The 17,528-nt window shown below is 51.4% G+C and overlaps 9 protein-coding genes across 9 annotated transcripts; 4 read left to right on the plus strand and 5 right to left on the minus strand.

The window, feature by feature from the left end:
* Positions 1-6: 6 nt before the first annotated feature.
* Positions 7-2,589, minus strand: N7447_002431 (putative spindle pole body associated protein SnaD; the record flags this gene model as incomplete). The annotated part of the gene is made up of 1 exon (XM_057226706.1): positions 7-2,589. The coding sequence occupies one exon, from the start codon at positions 2,587-2,589 to the stop codon at positions 7-9; it is 2,583 nt and encodes an 860-aa protein (XP_057090722.1).
* Positions 2,590-2,940: 351 nt separating this feature from the next.
* N7447_002432 (KGG domain-containing protein) lies at positions 2,941-3,434 on the minus strand (the record flags this gene model as incomplete). Its single annotated transcript, XM_057226707.1, has 2 exons — positions 2,941-3,105; positions 3,171-3,434. 2 exons carry the CDS (start codon positions 3,432-3,434, stop codon positions 2,941-2,943), a joined length of 429 nt encoding a protein of 142 aa, XP_057090723.1.
* An 850-nt stretch (positions 3,435-4,284) lies between these two features.
* On the plus strand, positions 4,285-5,253 carry N7447_002433 (putative class III chitinase; the record flags this gene model as incomplete). Its single annotated transcript, XM_057226708.1, has 1 exon — positions 4,285-5,253. One exon carries the CDS (start codon positions 4,285-4,287, stop codon positions 5,251-5,253), a length of 969 nt encoding a protein of 322 aa, XP_057090724.1.
* A 427-nt stretch (positions 5,254-5,680) lies between these two features.
* N7447_002434 (alkaline phosphatase family protein) lies at positions 5,681-7,776 on the plus strand (the record flags this gene model as incomplete). Its single annotated transcript, XM_057226709.1, has 3 exons — positions 5,681-5,758; positions 5,817-5,943; positions 5,999-7,776. The coding sequence occupies 3 exons, from the start codon at positions 5,681-5,683 to the stop codon at positions 7,774-7,776; spliced, it is 1,983 nt and encodes a 660-aa protein (XP_057090725.1).
* A 655-nt stretch (positions 7,777-8,431) lies between these two features.
* N7447_002435 (mitofusin complex protein UGO1) lies at positions 8,432-10,020 on the minus strand (the record flags this gene model as incomplete). Its single annotated transcript, XM_057226710.1, has 2 exons — positions 8,432-9,580; positions 9,658-10,020. 2 exons carry the CDS (start codon positions 10,018-10,020, stop codon positions 8,432-8,434), a joined length of 1,512 nt encoding a protein of 503 aa, XP_057090726.1.
* A 206-nt stretch (positions 10,021-10,226) lies between these two features.
* On the plus strand, positions 10,227-10,968 carry N7447_002436 (ferredoxin family 2Fe-2S iron-sulfur cluster binding protein; the record flags this gene model as incomplete). The annotated part of the gene is made up of 3 exons (XM_057226711.1): positions 10,227-10,486; positions 10,558-10,664; positions 10,727-10,968. The coding sequence occupies 3 exons, from the start codon at positions 10,227-10,229 to the stop codon at positions 10,966-10,968; spliced, it is 609 nt and encodes a 202-aa protein (XP_057090727.1).
* Positions 10,969-11,279: 311 nt separating this feature from the next.
* Positions 11,280-12,239, minus strand: N7447_002437 (rRNA-processing protein RRP15; the record flags this gene model as incomplete). The annotated part of the gene is made up of 1 exon (XM_057226712.1): positions 11,280-12,239. One exon carries the CDS (start codon positions 12,237-12,239, stop codon positions 11,280-11,282), a length of 960 nt encoding a protein of 319 aa, XP_057090728.1.
* A 242-nt stretch (positions 12,240-12,481) lies between these two features.
* On the plus strand, positions 12,482-14,121 carry N7447_002438 (RNA-binding signal recognition particle subunit SRP54; the record flags this gene model as incomplete). Its single annotated transcript, XM_057226713.1, has 2 exons — positions 12,482-12,559; positions 12,616-14,121. The coding sequence occupies 2 exons, from the start codon at positions 12,482-12,484 to the stop codon at positions 14,119-14,121; spliced, it is 1,584 nt and encodes a 527-aa protein (XP_057090729.1).
* Positions 14,122-14,828: 707 nt separating this feature from the next.
* On the minus strand, positions 14,829-16,358 carry hapX (bZIP transcription factor HapX; the record flags this gene model as incomplete). Its single annotated transcript, XM_057226714.1, has 1 exon — positions 14,829-16,358. The coding sequence occupies one exon, from the start codon at positions 16,356-16,358 to the stop codon at positions 14,829-14,831; it is 1,530 nt and encodes a 509-aa protein (XP_057090730.1).
* Between the last annotated feature and the right edge of the window lie 1,170 nt (positions 16,359-17,528).

Here is a 17,528-nt window from a genome sequence, read left to right on the forward strand (position 1 = left end):
GCCAATCTAAGCCCTGGCCTCCGTGCTCTTAGACTTCGGCTTCTGGGTATATTTGTAGCGATAAGCTTGCCCACTTTTAGCATCCACATCACGCTCTCGATCACGACGGCGATTCTCCTTGCCCTCAGCCAGAGGTCCGGGACCCCGACCCAGCTCCTTCTCGCCCCAACTCATCATCAGAGCCTTGGCCATGTGATCGCGCTCCTTGAGGAGCAGGTCGATGCGTCGCTCCCACTCGCGCTCGCGCTTGTCCACGGACAAAGCAATGCGCTGGTCAATCGCAGCGGCGGTTTCGTCCTTTGCGGCGATGACGTCGTCCTTAGCGACGATGACCGCTTCCAGGCGTCTAAGTTCTGATTTGAAACTCTTGCGCAGGTGGCTTTCTGAGGTGGTGGATGAGGTGCGGAGGGTTTCAAGATCCGAGCGTAGATCGGCTTCACGTTGCTCGGCAGCTGTGAGGAGGTTGCGGATTTTGCGCATTGACTCGGCGTGCGAGGCACGCAGAGTTGAGACTGCTGTTGAGTGTGCGGTATTCAGGCTGCGGAGCTGGCTTTGGTGGTTCGCCTCCAGGGCTGCTGCGTTTGGTCCCATTGGCTCTGGGTTGGGAGCTTCACGCGCTGCTAGCGGTGAAGGGGGTGGGCTGGGAGGTTCGGCAATTTTGTCTTCTTGCAAGCGCGCAATAGTCTCGAGGGACTCAGCGTGTTGTTCTTGTGATTGCAACAGCTCGTTTTGAGACTTGCTTAGGGCTACTGTAAGCTCGCCAACCCGGGTGGAGAGTCGCGAGTTCTCTGTTTCGATGGTTTTAATGAGAGCTTGGGCTTCAGTTAACTGATCATGCAGACGTGCTGCTTCGGTATCTGCGGCTTTCTGTGCGGCGGATAACTCTTGGAGTTCTTGCTGAAGGCTTGCAATGCTTGGCATATCTGGCTGTTGCAGTTGCTCTACACCTTCGGCGTCCACGAACTTTTCCTTCAATGGTGAGTGGAGTGGGGATGCTGGATCCCCTGGGCCCAAATCTTTGATCAGATCGAGAATCTCGCTGTAGGTGCTATGGCCACTGATAGGCAGATCCGCTGCTGCAGCTTTGAGGGCACTCTCCTGGGCTTCCATATGGGATTGGACACGGGTGAGATTTGCTTCCAATGTAGAGTTCTTCTCCTCCAGAGGGCGGCTTCTAGTCTCCAGGTCGATAAAACGTTCCTCAAGGACCTGATAATCATTGTGCGCACGCTCTAATTCCGCTTCAAGCTTTTCATTCTCCAGCCCGTAGTCGTCAATCTGCCCTTGCAATTGATCAATTTCGGAGTTTCTCTCCTGTATTTGTGCATCCTTGACCCGTGTGACTTCCTTAAGCTTGGTCAATGTCTCATCCAGGGTTTCATCGCGCTTTCGCACTTGCTCTTGGGAATGATTGAGTTGCTGGCGCAGGTGAGCAATGGTCTCCAACCGCTCCTTGTCCAAAGGGGTCTGCGAATCTCTGTCTTGTAGCTGTTGTTGCATCTCACGAATCTGGTTCAAAAGAGGACTGAGATCCGTTGTATTCATGCTTGACTGGCGTAATAGCTTTTCATGCTCTTCATTTTTATTTTGAAGCGATTGGACTTGTTCACGCAGCATCGCCTCGTCGCTACCTTTGGCATGGACCTCATCCAGGAGAGCATTCTTCCGCTGCAATTCTGTCTGGAGATGACGGATCTGCTCCCCAGCAGAAACAGCCTCGAGCACACGGTTGCGATTTTTCTGCAATTGGTCATCGCGTTCCTTCAAGGATTGCTGCAGTTGTGCAATCTGCTGGTGAAGATCCTCATTCTGTTCCTCTCGTGCATGACTGGAGGCGTCCGACAATTTCCGGACGGAAGGAGATGCGGAGTCCTGGGCCTCGTCATCATCGGGGTATTCTTCAATACCTTCCAAGTGAGTCGAATCTTTAGGGAGAGCGCTAGTCCGGTGCAACAGGTGTGAAGGGGTCGACATATCCACTGGCGGTCCGAATTCACTGTATTCGCCAGAGTCGGCTTCTTCTTCGATCGCGGGTTGCTTTGACTTTTGGAACGATCGTCGTACTGATCCGTAGTCTACTTCAGCTTCATCCTCGTGGTTTTCTCCATCTTCCAAATCGCCCATCAGGTATTTTTCCATATTCGCAGTAAAGTCTTCCGGTCCCCCAACATCGGATAATTTATCTACATCTTGATGGAAAGGGGGCAGAGTTTCCTCGTGCCCATCCATTGCAAAATGCCCGCTCGGGAAATTACTGAAATCCAAGGTGTAATCGGCGAGACGCGCATCGAGATCTGAGCCTGTTGGGCTTCCAGGAGAAGGAGGTCGAGAGACATGGTTCATTTCATTGTCGGAATGGTATTCATCATCAGCAGGGTGGCCATTATCTTGGTTGCTATGTTGCGCTGCGACGCGCTCGGTTGCAGGGGTCCGAGCAGTTGCAGGAGTCTGGGCGGATGACGGAGATTCCAGTGGGCTGGAAGGGTGTTGTGGAGGAGAGGATGGCATAAAGAGTGGTGTCACCAATGTTGACTGCCCGATGGTGTCATGTGAGGTGGGAAATGGCGAGGTATAGCCTGTGTTGGCCATGATTGCGCACGCGTGCGGATGCGCAAAGGGCACGGTAAAGCTAAAACAGCCAAAGCAGAGGTCAAGTACAATCCCTGAGGCTTGCACTCAAGATCTACCAAATGAAAAATATCAAGGTAAATAGAGAAATAACAATAACCAAATTGCGGGGAGAAAAAACAAAGATTGAAGAATCTCGCGACGGGTTGTATTTTGGCGCCTGAGGCATTGATGTTTATCCACTGCCTTTTTAGGTCTAGCGGGCATTTCTGTATGCTTCTTACTTCTTGTTACTTCTAGCTTGTTCACGTTTCACCTTGATTATTGCGATTTGCATGAATTTGATTGTGAGATTGACAGTCTGATCAAAAATCAAGCCATTGTCTTCCATTCTTCAAATCCAGGTGGAACCACCGAGGGTTCATGGGATCGGCCGCGCTGTTCAGCTTTTAACTCAGTTTCCCCGTTGCCTGGTGCTTTTTTCCCTGGTGCTTTTTTCCGAGTACCAGCACGACTACCTTTCGAAGCAATGGCATGCTATTTACTCACATTTATATGATTAACGACAAGGCCTGTTCGCTGGTTGGTGTTGCGGCACTCACCTGTTTCTCTGGGTCCATATTATGGAACCCACCGACGCCTGTGGCTTTCCCGCCCTTTTTTCCACCCTTGTGACCTATTTCTGAAAGTTCTTCGTGTGAACGATTTGCAAAATTCCCAGGATTGGGGTGCTGTGGGCGATTGGGTGGTGGTGCTGTGGCGACACTACAGCGATGCCACAATCCAACATTCACAGACCGTGCGGATGGAACCAGTCTAAGAAGTGGGCTTGACATGATCCGAGTGCCTCTGATCAAAGCCATCATGCTATCAAGTGTGGAAGTTGATGCCAGAAAAATACGTGGTCCGCGAGAAGGTATTGCTTCGCCACAAGACTGGCTTTATGGGCTTGGCCCGCAACTTATGTAGTCTCCAGAAACGGCTATTTTGCCTCCGTCAGCTCATCAGGCGATGGTGACTTGCCTCTATATGACACTCCCTTCGAAACCCGCTGGTTCGCTTTCTGCCATCTCGTGAGATGGATATATGTCATTCGTGTATGTCTGGAAGAAGTCCACCTTGAGACACACTACGTTCCTGGTTGCTCGTTTCAATTTGCTGGAGCACTGATCCGATATTCAATTTTGATGTCATCTTTCAGGTCTTCCCCAACGAGCCGAATCCAAGGCCATGGAATTAGGGATCAGCATCCATGGTTCTAGTATTGAAGCAGTCCGGGCCCGTATGAGAGGATGAGAAGAAGATGCCCTAGAAAGTATCCAATTCAAAGTACTTAGTCTTGATCAAGTAATAACCATAATTCCTTATAAAGAGCTGGTCGCCTTGCTCAGAGATGGATCTACACTTCAGCTTAGTCAGTGAGGATTCTGGTTTATCGCTGTCCACGGGTTCAGTACTACTTTGTGCTGCCGTGATATTCACCGGATTCAAATTTTGCTTCGATTTTCATTGCATAAATCTGGAGTTGTATTTACTCCAAAGGTTTATTGTGGTCATTTCTCCCAAACGCTAGCAGCTTGAAGGATCCGAATCCCCACAGCTACCCAGCTGTCAACCGCCAAAGCTTAAGCATCACCGAGCTCTCACAAAGCGAAGCCCATGAAATAAACTTGCTGCAAATTACATCTGGGTATTCAATATCTCACTATTTTCAAAATGCCACCTATCCGAGGTGGACTCGGCGAGCGTCCGCGGGTGATCTTGTACCACCAAACGCTCATCCCAGGCGGGGGGGAATATGTATCCATGCTCCCGCTCCTCGAAAACAACACCGGGATAACGCATATTATTCTCGCTGCTATTCACCTGAACAGTGAACCAGGAGACATCACTCTCAACGATGACCCGCCAGACAACGCCAAATACGACCCCCTTTGGGCCGAAGTACCCCTCGTGCAACGGCAAGGCGTGAAAGTGATGGGCATGCTAGGCGGGGCCGCCCCGGGCTCCTTCACGCGGCTTGACGGCAGCCGGACTGAATTTGAACAGTTTTATTATCCTCTTCTGACAATGATCCGTCACCATGGCCTTGATGGGATTGATCTCGATGTAGAAGAGACCATGTCTTTGCAAGGTGTCATTCGACTCATCGACCGACTCAAGGCTGACCTGGGTGACGGATTTATTATTACCCTGGCTCCTGTGGCAGCTGCATTACTTGGTATTGGGAACCTATCAGGCTTTGATTACCGTGAACTCGAACAGGCTCGGGCTTCCAAGATCAGCTGGTACAATGCCCAGTTCTACAATGGCTGGGGCCCTGCCGAGGATCCACGGATGTATTCTACTATGATTGCCCAGGGATGGTCTCCCCGACGAATTGTGTACGGCCTGTTGACAAACCCGGGTAATGGATCACAGGGTTATGTGTCTCAGGAGAAGATGGGGCCTGTTTTGGCAATGTTGGTTGAGCAGTTTCCCAATTTTGGTGGCGTTATGGGTTGGGAGTATTACAATGCTCTGCCTGGAGCCACGACAAAACCATGGCAGTGGGCCGCTCAGATGACATTGAGCATGGGTATGAAAGATGTTGTCGCGGCAGCTCGTCAGTTAATCTCGGCAGGGCCGATGGCGAGCAGTCTCAATAATTTGTTTCAGGATATGCTGAACCAGGGACGTCGATGACGCAAAATGAATATCTAACATTTCAACGTGGCTATATACTTGAGGTTCAGCTATCTTCAAGATCAGATATAGTGAATGGTTTTCTCACTGGGCTTTTGCCTGAATACATGTAAATTCCAAGATTGCCTGAGAGCGTTACTAGAGGCTTAGCTTTTAGTACTTAAATTGTAGGTACCACGGTTAACGCAAGGAAATCTATAAATTTGATAGGCAATGGATATAAATTGTACAATCTTGTACAATCTATCTTGTACAATTTATGGGATTGATTTTCAACCAATACAATCAAAGCCGTGTCGATCTTTTCCTATGTAGATACGTCATCGCATCATGAATCACCACTAAACAGACCTTCCACTCTTCACCATCTCCATTTCATTTAGCATGCAGTGATTTTCACTCTCTACAATTGGTATTGGTTTGCATAATGGTCTCCATACGGCGCATTGTGGTAGCCACGAGCTCGGCGACAATCCGACTGGCGACTTTCTTGTTTCTGCGATGGGTATGAGGCCTCCATAGACAGTCAAATGTCGCGTTTCAGAAAACTTACATATTTACAGATCCCTGGCCACCACTTTGTGCCTCTCGTGGTTACCTCCCTAGTGGTGTATCTGTCGTCAATATTCTCCCTGCTTAAGGACACCCAGCCTCACCAAACCCAGACGGCTAAAGCCCGAGGATCGAACGGTCAGGCTCCACTTCCAAATAACCACAATATGAGATTCTAACTACCCGCTCATAGGGTATAAGTCAGCGTCTAGCCGTGCCAAAGCCGGCGATTCTGTGCTTAAAACGCTGTTAACAGGACTGCCCTCGGCAAAATGGCCCTTGTGGACCAGAATCACAATATTGATCAATGGTATCCTAGCACTGTTGACGCTTGACTTCTTGACGCGTGGTATTCTACTTTATCCTACTACAAATGTTGCATTCTCGCGCGTTGGATATGTCTCCCCGACCACTGCCAACTTGGTCTTTCGCGAGCCAGACTCGAGTCGCCTACCAGTGACGGTCATGTTCCAGGAGATCTCTCCACTGAGCCAGGACTGGTACGAAGAGGGCATCGTTTACAAGCTGGATAACTCCACCGACTTTACCACAACTGTGACCCTAACGGACCTGAAGCCGGCGACACGCTATCGCTACTCGTTGTCCAACAACAAGTCAGGCACATTCATCACAGCCCCATCGCCGGAAACCCCAGAAGCAAGCCGACTATCTTTTGTAACATCAAGCTGCCTGAAGCCAAACTTCCCTTACAACTTATTATCACACCCACTACGAGTCCCAGGCATCGAACAAATGACCGACGCCCTCGCCAAACTGCCCAAGCTACTTCGCCCAGCGTTCATGCTCTTCTTAGGCGACTTCATCTACATAGATGTCCCCTGGCGCTTCGGTTCAGCAATGTCCCACTACCGCAGCGAGTATAGACGTATCTACTCTTCCCCCTCCTGGACACACGGACCAGAAGGCAACCGCGCCAAGGACCTCCCCTGGCTGCATACTCTCGATGACCACGAGATCGAAAATGACTGGTCGCAGGGTAACAAAACAGCCCCGTACCCGGCAGCAGCAGACCCCTTCATCCACTACCACGTGCGAGCAAACCCACCAATCCCACAAGCGCCATTCGCCCACCCAGACAATGTAACCTACTTCGCCTTCACGCACGGCCCAGCCTCATTCTTCATGCTGGACACACGCACCTACCGCAACGAGCCCTCGCACAAGAACTCAACTATCCTTGGCGATGCCCAGCTGCAATCCCTCCTCGCGTTTATCTCGACCCCAGAGCCAGCAGGCACACACTGGAAAATCATCTCCTCCAGTGTGCCCTTCACCAAGAACTGGCACGTTGGCACAACAGATACCTGGGGTGGTTTCCTAGATGAGCGTCGCATCGTCTTCAAAGCAATGTGGCGCGCGGAGCGCGAACAAGGAATCCGCATCGTCCTGCTTAGCGGTGATCGACATGAATTCGCTGCCACTAGGTTCCCGGACCCGGAACTCAACTTAGGTCACGATCAGCTTTTGCCGAATACGGCTGGGCTGGGGGTGCATGAGTTCAGTGTTGGCCCGTTAAGCATGTTTTACCTCCCCGTTCGTACATACCACCAGACAGACTCTGAGGATGTTATGGTGAAGTATGCGCCGAATGGGAATAGTAAGTTCGGGCTTATTGATATTTCGGATGTGGATGAAGATGTTGGTTCGACTACTGCCGCGGCGCCTGTTCGGGCTCGTAGCTCAGTCCTTACTTACACGTTGTACGTGGATGGGGAGGTTGTTTGGAAGTATCGTCTCAGTGTTCCATTGGAGCGCGATACGAGTGTCCATGCCCCATCTTTACCACCAGGCCGTGTGGTTGAGGATGACATTCCGGATATGAGTTGGAGTGTGGTGCTTGGGACTGTTGTGGGACGGGTACCGGAGTTGACGAAGAGGATTGTTGAGACAGTTAATGATCTCTACTTTGAACTTGCCGATCAACTGTGGAAGATTGAGAGACTTGATTAGCGGATTTGAGCGTTTCTCAAAGAGATCGCCTCCTGGTCATTCGAACCTGTCATGGGCAGGTTGGATGACCACGTGTATTACTTAGATCGTTCCAAGCAGCCAGGTGTGATATCTTGGATAATACAGCAGTGACATCATTGCGATCTTGAATCGCACAATCTAATATTTTTCGGATGCTATGATCAATCATCAAATGAATTAAATGCCCAGCAAACCCGTAACGAGATCGGGCTGTGAGTTGTATCTCGTTACATAGCTCTGTGGTAGGGAAGGGGGATTTTATACACGGTTTGCGCTGCAGCGACTGCTAAAACAAAAACATGACGCCGATCGCCTTTGCCCCTTGGATCCATTCACTGGGGTATAAGATGTAGACATGAGGGAGAAGGGGATGAGAGTGGAGAGCGAAAATGATTCGCACGCGATGGGGGAAATGCATCTGACGTTGCCAATCTGGAAGGTCCTAGATATCGAACTGTCTCGACTGGAAAAGCAAGAGGTGTGGAATGAGAAATGAAATAGGATCGCATGCAAGACCTGATTTCAGGGGCGTCTATTCGCGAATGGTTGGTGGGGTCAGTTGAATGGCGACTTGGGAGGCCTCCAAAATGAAGAAAAAGTCGAAAACGAAAACATCCTGGCTTGACGGCGTCGATTAGAAGCGTCCACCACTGGAACGGCCATGGCCACCTCTTGTTGTCACCTCATCTTCGCTACCAGCAGCGAATCCGCCCAACAGATTGGCTCCCCAGATGCCGGCGATACCCCACATGCCAATACGCCATCCGCGATACAGGCCTTGAATACCCTGGCCCTGCTGTCGCTTCTGAAGCTGCTGCCGTGAGGTACGCTGGCCAAGGAGCTGCTTTGCACGCTCCGTGTCGGACGGTGTCGAGCTGACACCCTCTTCATAAACGACATGCCACATTGTTCCAATGATACCACGGTATGTGCGTGGCGTAGGGACGATGGTTTCCACATCGGACGCATCGATAGATGCCGCACTGATGCTACCACCCGAGGACTTCTGCCGCAGACTCAAGGATGTGTATGTGGCGATCTGGGCGCGGCGGAGCACGGTCTCGAGTGGGAATCGAACAGCGAGTTCAAGTCCCGAGCTAAGGAAGGCACAGAGATTCCATGCGTTGGGGTTTAGGATGGGGTCAATGGACAGGTAGGATTTGAGGAAGAGTGGCGTCGAGGTCATAATGAGGTTGGGGAGACTTGAGTGAAGTATGGTGATTGGGACGAGGTGCGAGGGGATCGTGCAGTTGGGTGTGGGAAGCTGGCGGATAGCTCGGACGAGGGACCTCGGCCCATGGGTTGCTGGTGTGAGCATCAGGAATGTACGAGCGGTATCGATAGGAGCTAGGATCAGGGCGGACAGCGAGGATGAAATGAATGACAGAACCAGTGTTGCCAGAGGGGATGAGGCCGTCAAAATGTCCGCTGTCATCGACGTGGAAAGGTCTTCCTCTGGCAAGCCGACGATTGCCGACAGGAGACTGCGGATGAAAGTGTTCAACGTCGGCAGGAGAAGTGCGTGAATGAATGTGGCATTAGAGGACTTCCATAGTGAGGTTGCGCCGCTGGAGGACCAGAGCTGGGATAGAACTTCGGTCAGAGAGTTCGAGTTCTTCAGAGTCAAGATATGTTTAGGCTGTGTGGTCGACTCTGGTCGAATATAGCCACTACGGTCGGTGATGTGGTGGCGTGATTTGCGAGATCGAGGTGTATTCGGCGTCGGCGTTGCAGGGGCCGCTGAGGTGAAGTAACTGGTTTCATCATCGGATGATTCCGAGTCCTATACGCAACTCCATCAGCCATTTGTCGTGGAATTCAACACAGCCCTATATCAGCTGTAGTGGACAGCATTCTTACCGAATCATAAGAGCTTCCTTCAGCAACCGGTGTCGAGTTCCGATCCCACTGCTCATCTGTGGCGTCTGGTACGACATAAACCTGCAAGATGGTTTTGGCAACATCAAACGGCTGTGCAGTGAGAACCTTGGTGTAGCGAACAAGTGCCCGGTTCAAGGTGTCTCGGACCCAGTCAGATACAGAGGGCGAAGCTTCCAGGTAATCGGCATAGTCCAAGTCCGGCATGAGATCACGAGCTGTGCTCCCGAACACCTGGGCCGATGACGGCGAGACCACTTCGGGGGGCGCATTCGAAGCAGGCGATAGGCCAGATGGAGGGATATAGTAAGGCCGCAAGGGATTGATCCCTTCACGAGACGACATAATGTGATGTTGGTCGGAGTTAAAGAGTCGGGGAAAGAAGAACGGGAGGAGTGGGAATGTCCGAACGCCCAAGCTTTGTCAGTCTTTTTTTTTCCTCCGCGGCCATTGGACGATCATTGCTAACTCTTCCCATCTTCCCCCGGATCCTCTTTTTTTCTCTGTTGACTTACAAATTCTCCTTTTAATTTATTTACCTCCTCTACAATATGGTTTTCTGGCGAGAAGTCGGTCAGCAATTGCGCCATGCACCCAAGGCCGGGGATATCTGTTTGATTCAATCGCGGAGATGCCTGAGTTATTCAAGATCGTGGAGGAACAGTGGAATCACAACACACCCTCGGTCCAATATCAATGCACAGAGAAGCCTTCAAGCACCTTGGCAAGGATATAATACAGCTCGGCGTGCTTTCTCGGTGACTGCACAGGGTGCGCATGGTCATATCACGCCGCCAAAGGCCGGAGAAGAGTAAGCCCACCACACTACACTCCTCTTTGCGCTCGTACGCTATCTGCACTGCATGCTGACTGGCTCTGTAGGATCAATGTGACTTTCATCGATAAGGATGGCACCGAGGTCAAGCTCCAGGTTGCCGAGGGTGATAATCTACTCGACATCGCACAGGCAAATGACCTTGAAATGGAAGGTGAGTTTAAGCCGATACGATGCTTATCCAATCCTCAATGTCTGACATTATTTCCGGGATAGGTGCATGCGGAGGATCCTGTGCCTGCTCAACGTGCCATGTGATTGTGGACGACCCAGACACCTTTGATAAAATGGAAGAGCCATCGGACGACGAGAACGACATGTTGGATCTGGCTTTCGGGCTTACCGAGACCTCTCGGTTGGGCTGCCAGGTGACCATGACCAAGGATCTTGACGGATTGGTTGTGCGATTGCCCTCCATGACACGGAATCTCCAAGCAAGCGACTTTGAGTCGAAATAAAGACACCAGCACAGACCCCGGGAGGGACTGTTTGGATCTTGAATGCCCTCACATCTTAACTGAACAGAGACGGCTGGACACAGCGGGGGTTTAGGGTCCTATTTGGTGTCCAAATAGGATTTTGTACTGTAATATTCATCTGATGCATCTAGTAGACTTGCGTGGTATCGCAAAATGAAAATCTCCTATACTATTTTAATCAAACAATACTCTCCACATAAGCAATTTTATTACAATGTAGAAAAGAATATATAACAAAACAAACATCTCCCAACGCCAGAAAACATGCCATGGGTAATCGTAGATCCAGCTCATGCCTCTTCGATGTTCAAAGGCTTTCCCTTCTTTCCATTGATCAATTCAAGGAATCCCTGCTTGCTGACCTCGTTGGCAGCCTTCTCCCGCTCTCCCATACCAATTGTGCCCTTCTTGCGCTCATCCTTTGCGGCCTCCTCTCCCCGGACTTGGGCCGCGCGAACGGCATTGAACAGCTTCACGACACCACGCTGCGCCATCTTGCGCACACGCTTCTCCTCCTCAGCAACAGGGCCGGCAATTCCTCGCTTGATACCCATCACATCACGAATACGGCCGCGATCCAATTCTTCTTTCTTCTCGGCGCGCATCTTAGCCCGTGCGGCGTTGTCGAGCTTCTCATCTGCAGCCTCGTTCACCAGCTTCGCGGCATACGAGCTTCGCGAGAGAACGGGATCAGCCCGTGCGGAAGTAGGAAGTTTTGTGGACAGAATTTTGGAGATGGAGGTTGAGAATGCGGTAGGGTCGTTGCGCTTGGGGACGGCTCGGCCGCGATTGGCGCCTGTGGGTTTGCCAGCTGGGGATGAGTCGGAAAGATCATCATCGTCGGATCCGTCAGATCCAGAGGCGTCGCTTTCATCGTCGTCGTTCTCGAGATCTGCATCGTCCAGCTCGATCTCCTCGCCAAAATTGGAGTCTGCGTCGGCTAGCTCAATGTCCTCGGCGACATTAGAGTCTGAGTCGCTAGCATCTGATTTTTTCGATTCCGGTGCGGGTGCTTCTTTTTGTGTCTTTGCCTTCTTCATGCGGAGGTCGAGAGCCGAGGGCTTGGCTACTTTGACACCTCCTTCTTCGGCGTCGGAGTCTTCAAGATTGACGGGGTTGAAGTTCTCATCGTCTTCTTCGTCCTCGGAGCTGCTGTGATAGAATTTCTGCTTGACGAACTTCTTCTTGCGGCCAGTGTTGCCCTTGAGGCCATCAAGGACCTTGCGCTTTTTGGAAACAGCAGGAGGCATTGTCACAAAAAAATAATGTAATAATGCAAGTAAAGAAGAAAGTCAAGACGCTGATCCAAAAGCATATCACAACTTTTTTTTGGGGCGGTGAGAAACTGTCGGCTCTCCGATTGGCCCCTCCACATCGCCTCTCTGGTCTTCCGATGGGCTTCACTTCACCCCTCCTCCATCGCGGAATCATAGACGACTACGGTCTTATTCTGGAGCTTTTCTAACTGTTTACATCTACGCACATATTTACCATGGTTCTCCAAGACCTTGGGCGGCGAATCAATTCCGCCGTCAATGACCTGACGAGGTCCAATAACCTCGATGAGAAGGTATGCCATGTGTTCTCCAGTTTGGCCCACAAGCCAGCTCGCTAATACAACAACAGGCCTTCGATGATATGCTTAAGGAAATTTGCGCCGCTCTCCTCTCCGCCGATGTCAACGTCCGTCTCGTAGGAACACTACGCAAATCGATTAAGGCCAGCGTGAACTTTGCCTCACTTCCAGCCGCAGTGAACAAGAAGCGACTGATCCAGAAGACCGTCTTCGACGAGCTTGTAAAATTGGTCGACCCGCATGCAGAGTCCTTCCGGCCGAAGAAAGGTCGCTCCAATGTGATCATGTTTGTCGGTTTGCAGGGTGCGGGTAAGACAACAACGTGTACAAAGCTAGCTCGGCACTACCAGACGCGAGGATTCAAGACAGCGTTGGTCTGCGCGGATACCTTCCGTGCTGGTGCTTTTGATCAGCTGAAGCAAAACGCTACCAAGGCCAAGATCCCATACTATGGTAGTCTGACACAGACGGATCCTGCTGTCGTGGCCGCAGAGGGTGTGGCCAAGTTTAAGAAGGAGCGTTTCGATATCATCATTGTCGATACCAGTGGTCGCCACCGACAGGAGGAAGAGCTCTTCACGGAGATGACACAAATTCAAGATGCCGTGACGCCAGACCAGACCATTCTCGTCCTCGACAGCACAATCGGTCAATCTGCCGAAGCCCAGTCCGCAGCCTTCAAGGCAACAGCAGACTTTGGAGCTATTATTATTACCAAGACCGACGGCCATGCCGCTGGTGGTGGTGCGATTTCTGCTGTCGCCGCTACGCACACTCCCATTATCTTCCTTGGTACCGGTGAGCACATGATGGATCTGGAGCGATTTGAGCCCCGCGCCTTCGTTCAGAAACTACTAGGTATGGGCGATGTCGCCGGACTGGTTGAGCACGTCCAGGCCATGACGAAGGATTCCGCAGGTGCCAAGGAAACATACAAGCACATTGCAGAAGGTATCTACACTCTGCGCGATTTCCGGGAGAACATCACATCCATCATGAAGATGGGCCCGCTGTCCAAGTTGTCCGGGATGATCCCTGGTCTCTCTAACATGACCCAGGGTCTGGATGACGAGGACGGTTCACTGAAGCTGCGCCGCATGGTCTACATCTTCGACAGTATGACTGTAGCCGAGCTGGATGGCGATGGCAAGAACTTCGTCGAGCAGCCTAGCCGCATGGTCCGCATCGCGCACGGTAGTGGAACCACTGTCCGTGAGGTCGAGGACCTACTCTCCCAGCACCGCATGATGGCAGGCATGGCCAAGCGTGTTGGTGGCCAGAAGAAGCAGATGCAGCAAGCTCAGAACATGATGAAGGGCGGAAATAAGAACCAGCAGATGGCTGCCATGCAGAAGCGCATGGCCTCCATGGGCGGTGCTGGCGGCGGTGGTATGCCCGGTATGCCTGACATGGCCAAGATGATGCAGATGATGGGAGGTGGTGGTGGGGGTATGCCTGATATGCAGAGCCTAATGAGCCAAATGGGCGGGTTGATGGGCGGAATGGGAGGTGGCGGTGGTGGTGGTGGTGGTGGTGGACGTGGAAGAGGACGTTAAGCTCGGTCTTTGATGATCTTGTTCCTTTCCTGCTTTTTTTATCCTGCTCCTTTCCATATTCAAACTGCTGGCTCATCAACTTAGCATCTGGGCTGGTGTTTGGCGTTTTCTTGCTCTTCACTTTATGTGCAATCCCTGTACACGAGAACAAATTTGGTAATGAGTCTATCACTATCACATATACCATCCTGAAAATGGAATCATATCTCCTTAGTCTACATCTCGAATTACGGTTTTGAAGAAAAAGGCAAATTGCTGTGGAGAACTATCGTTTCGGTCATTAAGAAACCCACGTTGTACACATAATCCTTAGAGAGAAACGCCGCTAAAATCGTCCGTCTAGTGAAACGAGAGAATTGAGATCGAAAACATAGTGACCACCAGATCAACCACTGACCATGTTCATGGCGGCCAGGACAGCTTGCACCAGGTAAGCCCAATGAGATCCAAAGAAAATTTACATGTCATGCTTTTGGGTTGAGAGACAGAGAATAAATCGAGCCACATGAATATACACGAAGCCCAGATCTATTCCCTATGGAAGTGGGGGTCGAAAGGGACAGGGAGGATATGAAACAAGCCCGTATGATAGTACATAGAGCGCCCGGGAGAGGAGGGGGTATGGGTATCAAAAGTGTCCATGTGGGGGAGGACCGGAAAAAACGCAAAAGGGAACCCGGACGCGTGAGATCCATAATGAGGATTGTTTATTTTTCAGCGAAGCGACGGTCAAAGTATCGCAGCACACCCATGACACTTGCGGCCTCGACTTCCATAGCAGCGCGGCTGTCTGATGGAGCGAGATCGCGGGGGTTAGGGAGAGTGTGTAGCTTTGGCAGCCAAGCTGAGATGTCATCGCTGGCGCGGGAGAAGTTTGGGTGGCGGGATAGAGTGGTGAAGGCGTCCGCACAGCTGAGCGTTAGCTCGGAGGGCGGAGCGGGCTTGGGTGCGGGAGGTTGCAAAGGCATGGTGGTGTTCTTACGCGGGTTGGACGCGGTGGCGGGGGCATCTCTTGACATGCAGCATCCGCCGTCCTTTCCTGCACCTCCGCAGCAGCCTCCTCCCGATGGAGTGCCGCTCGCTGACCGGGAGGCTGCCAACGTCTTGCAAAAAAGAGTGCTTCGGGGGTCGGCAAGACACTGGGCGCAGGTGCCTGGCCCATTGGCACAGGGGTTGGTTGCTTGGCTGATGGGTGGGAGGACCACTTCAGACCGGACGTCTCCCTCGGATGGGGGCGGGGTAAACTGGGAGATGGATTGGATTGGTGCAAGTCGGTTGGTCTCAAATGTGTTGGCGTTGCGTACACGTTGCTGCTCCTGTGCGGCCATCTCGGCGCAGATACAGGGAGTGCCGTCCTGGCAGAACCCACAGGGATCAACGGGGGGCGAGGAGACATCATGGTCGTGAGACTGAGTTGGAGCACTGGAGAACTGAGCGGTGAAGTCGATTTCCATCTCTTCTGGGTCGGGCTTGATGTGAGGATCCCTATGATCGCGTTCCGGGCTGCCCACGCCATGAGGTGGGTGCCTAGCACGAGATGATTCATGGGTATCCATCGGCATGCCGAATGCATCTTCAATGCACTGGCAGTGGGCGTTGGAGCAGTTACTGCACCCTAGAGGCACATTCATCTGTCCATCTTCCTTGTTACGTTCGGTGCTAGTAGGCTGAATATCCTCCATTCGGGAGCTTCTGCTCTTGCGAGGTGGCAAGGGCACAGAGTCCGGAATGGGCACAGGCTTGCTAACATTAGGGCCAGCAAAAGATGATCGGAATTCCTTGACAATAGCTTCCTTTGCGCTGCGCTCGATGGATACTTCCTTCTCCAAGGCGTGACATCGGTCGCGCCACCAGCCCATCTCCTCGCGGCACTGATCAACTTCACCGGAGAGGTTTTCAATTTTCTGTTGGAGTGAGGCGACCTGGATATCGTGGCTATCTTCGATTTCCTTCATTTGCTCTTCCAGTTCACTAACTCGGGCGGCCCGGCGCTCACGGAACGCTCGTTGGGCTGCACGGTTCTGCGCTTTGCGTTTTGTTGGCGGTGTGTCCGTAGCTGGCTTGCGACCAGGCTTGGGACGTGGTGGGATAACCCATTCTCTCGAGGTGATGGAGCCGGGGGTACCCGGTCCTGGGGATGGGGCTACAGAGGGCCTAGCGGCCAGCGTGGGCGCCGGTGCGAGGGCCAATGCAGGAACTCCAGCTGGAGCAGGTGTCATAGACACCCCACTGGCCATTTTGACACCAAATTGATGTTCAAATACTGTGTTGAGGTCAGTTGGGAACAACTAGTCGGGCGTGGTCGGGGCACACGCACGAGCCGTTTCTCGGTCGGAAGAGCGGAAGTGTGCTCATATGAGCCGATAAGCGAGAAAGACTAGTTGGAGAAGAAAGAACTAGCTTCCTTTCAAACTCTGTGTATGGAATAATCCGACTGGAAATGGACACAAATAGTATAGAAGGGTTAAAGAGAAGAGAGAATTGGAATTCGAAAGGAGGGGGACACCCGAGAAAAAGTGATGATCAGATTAGATTATGTGCTCACATGATTCCGGTTTCGGACATTGGCCTTTTCGGCGGCATATGTATTTTTGCCAGTGAATGTTCTTTGCTCTTCTTGTTTTCTTTCTGGTTAACCATTGGTTCGTTAACTATTTTGCTAAACCTAATCCTGAGAGGATCCTCTTTGAAATTTTTATCTGATCCGAGAATCCCCCCATGAGTGGAGATGCTTCCGAGAAAGCGTTGGTGGACTGACGCAACATTCTTCCTTATTCCAATATATCATCTGATTATCTTCACTGACTACTTTAGTGTTTCTTACATATAGCTCGAGTCAGCCTAATTACCTGAACTGGCACAGAAAGCACTGCAAAAGCGAATAAACTCGTCCCAATTCCTGATTGTATAACATGCTGAGAACTTCCTATGCAGCTCACCGTTGACGTTGACCCGCCTGATCGTCGATGACTCAATAACAGGCGACACGGATCAGAACCCTCCAGTGAAAGTAAAATTTGCTCGAGTGGAGTGTCTCGCCAATCCATTGACCATGGGTGGGCAAGACTCCCGTACTTCCGGTCAACAGCTATTACCTAGCAGAAACAGCGACTGGGCCAATAGGAATGTGCCAATGCGCGAAAGAACTTTCCCAGGAGTCATTCCCTGCGGTGAGAATATGGATCAGCATGGGAATTGAGTTTCGTACCGCCGTTCTCGGTGTCTATGATCTTATCTGATGGCACTAACGCTCATCTTTGCGCGATATCCAAGGGTTGAACTGGAGACCGGCACATTTGCCTCCTCTTTTAATTTCTTTCTGGGTGTGGTTTTTTTCCTTTCTGGGTGATTGGGCCGCCTTTTTGTAGAAGTAGTTGGTGGTTGGACCAACACAGCAGATTCTTATC

This window comes from Penicillium robsamsonii (genome assembly GCF_028829455.1).
Source record: "Penicillium robsamsonii strain IBT 29466 chromosome Unknown utg000001l_segment0_segment0, whole genome shotgun sequence".
Taxonomy (NCBI): Eukaryota; Fungi; Ascomycota; class Eurotiomycetes; order Eurotiales; family Aspergillaceae; genus Penicillium; species Penicillium robsamsonii.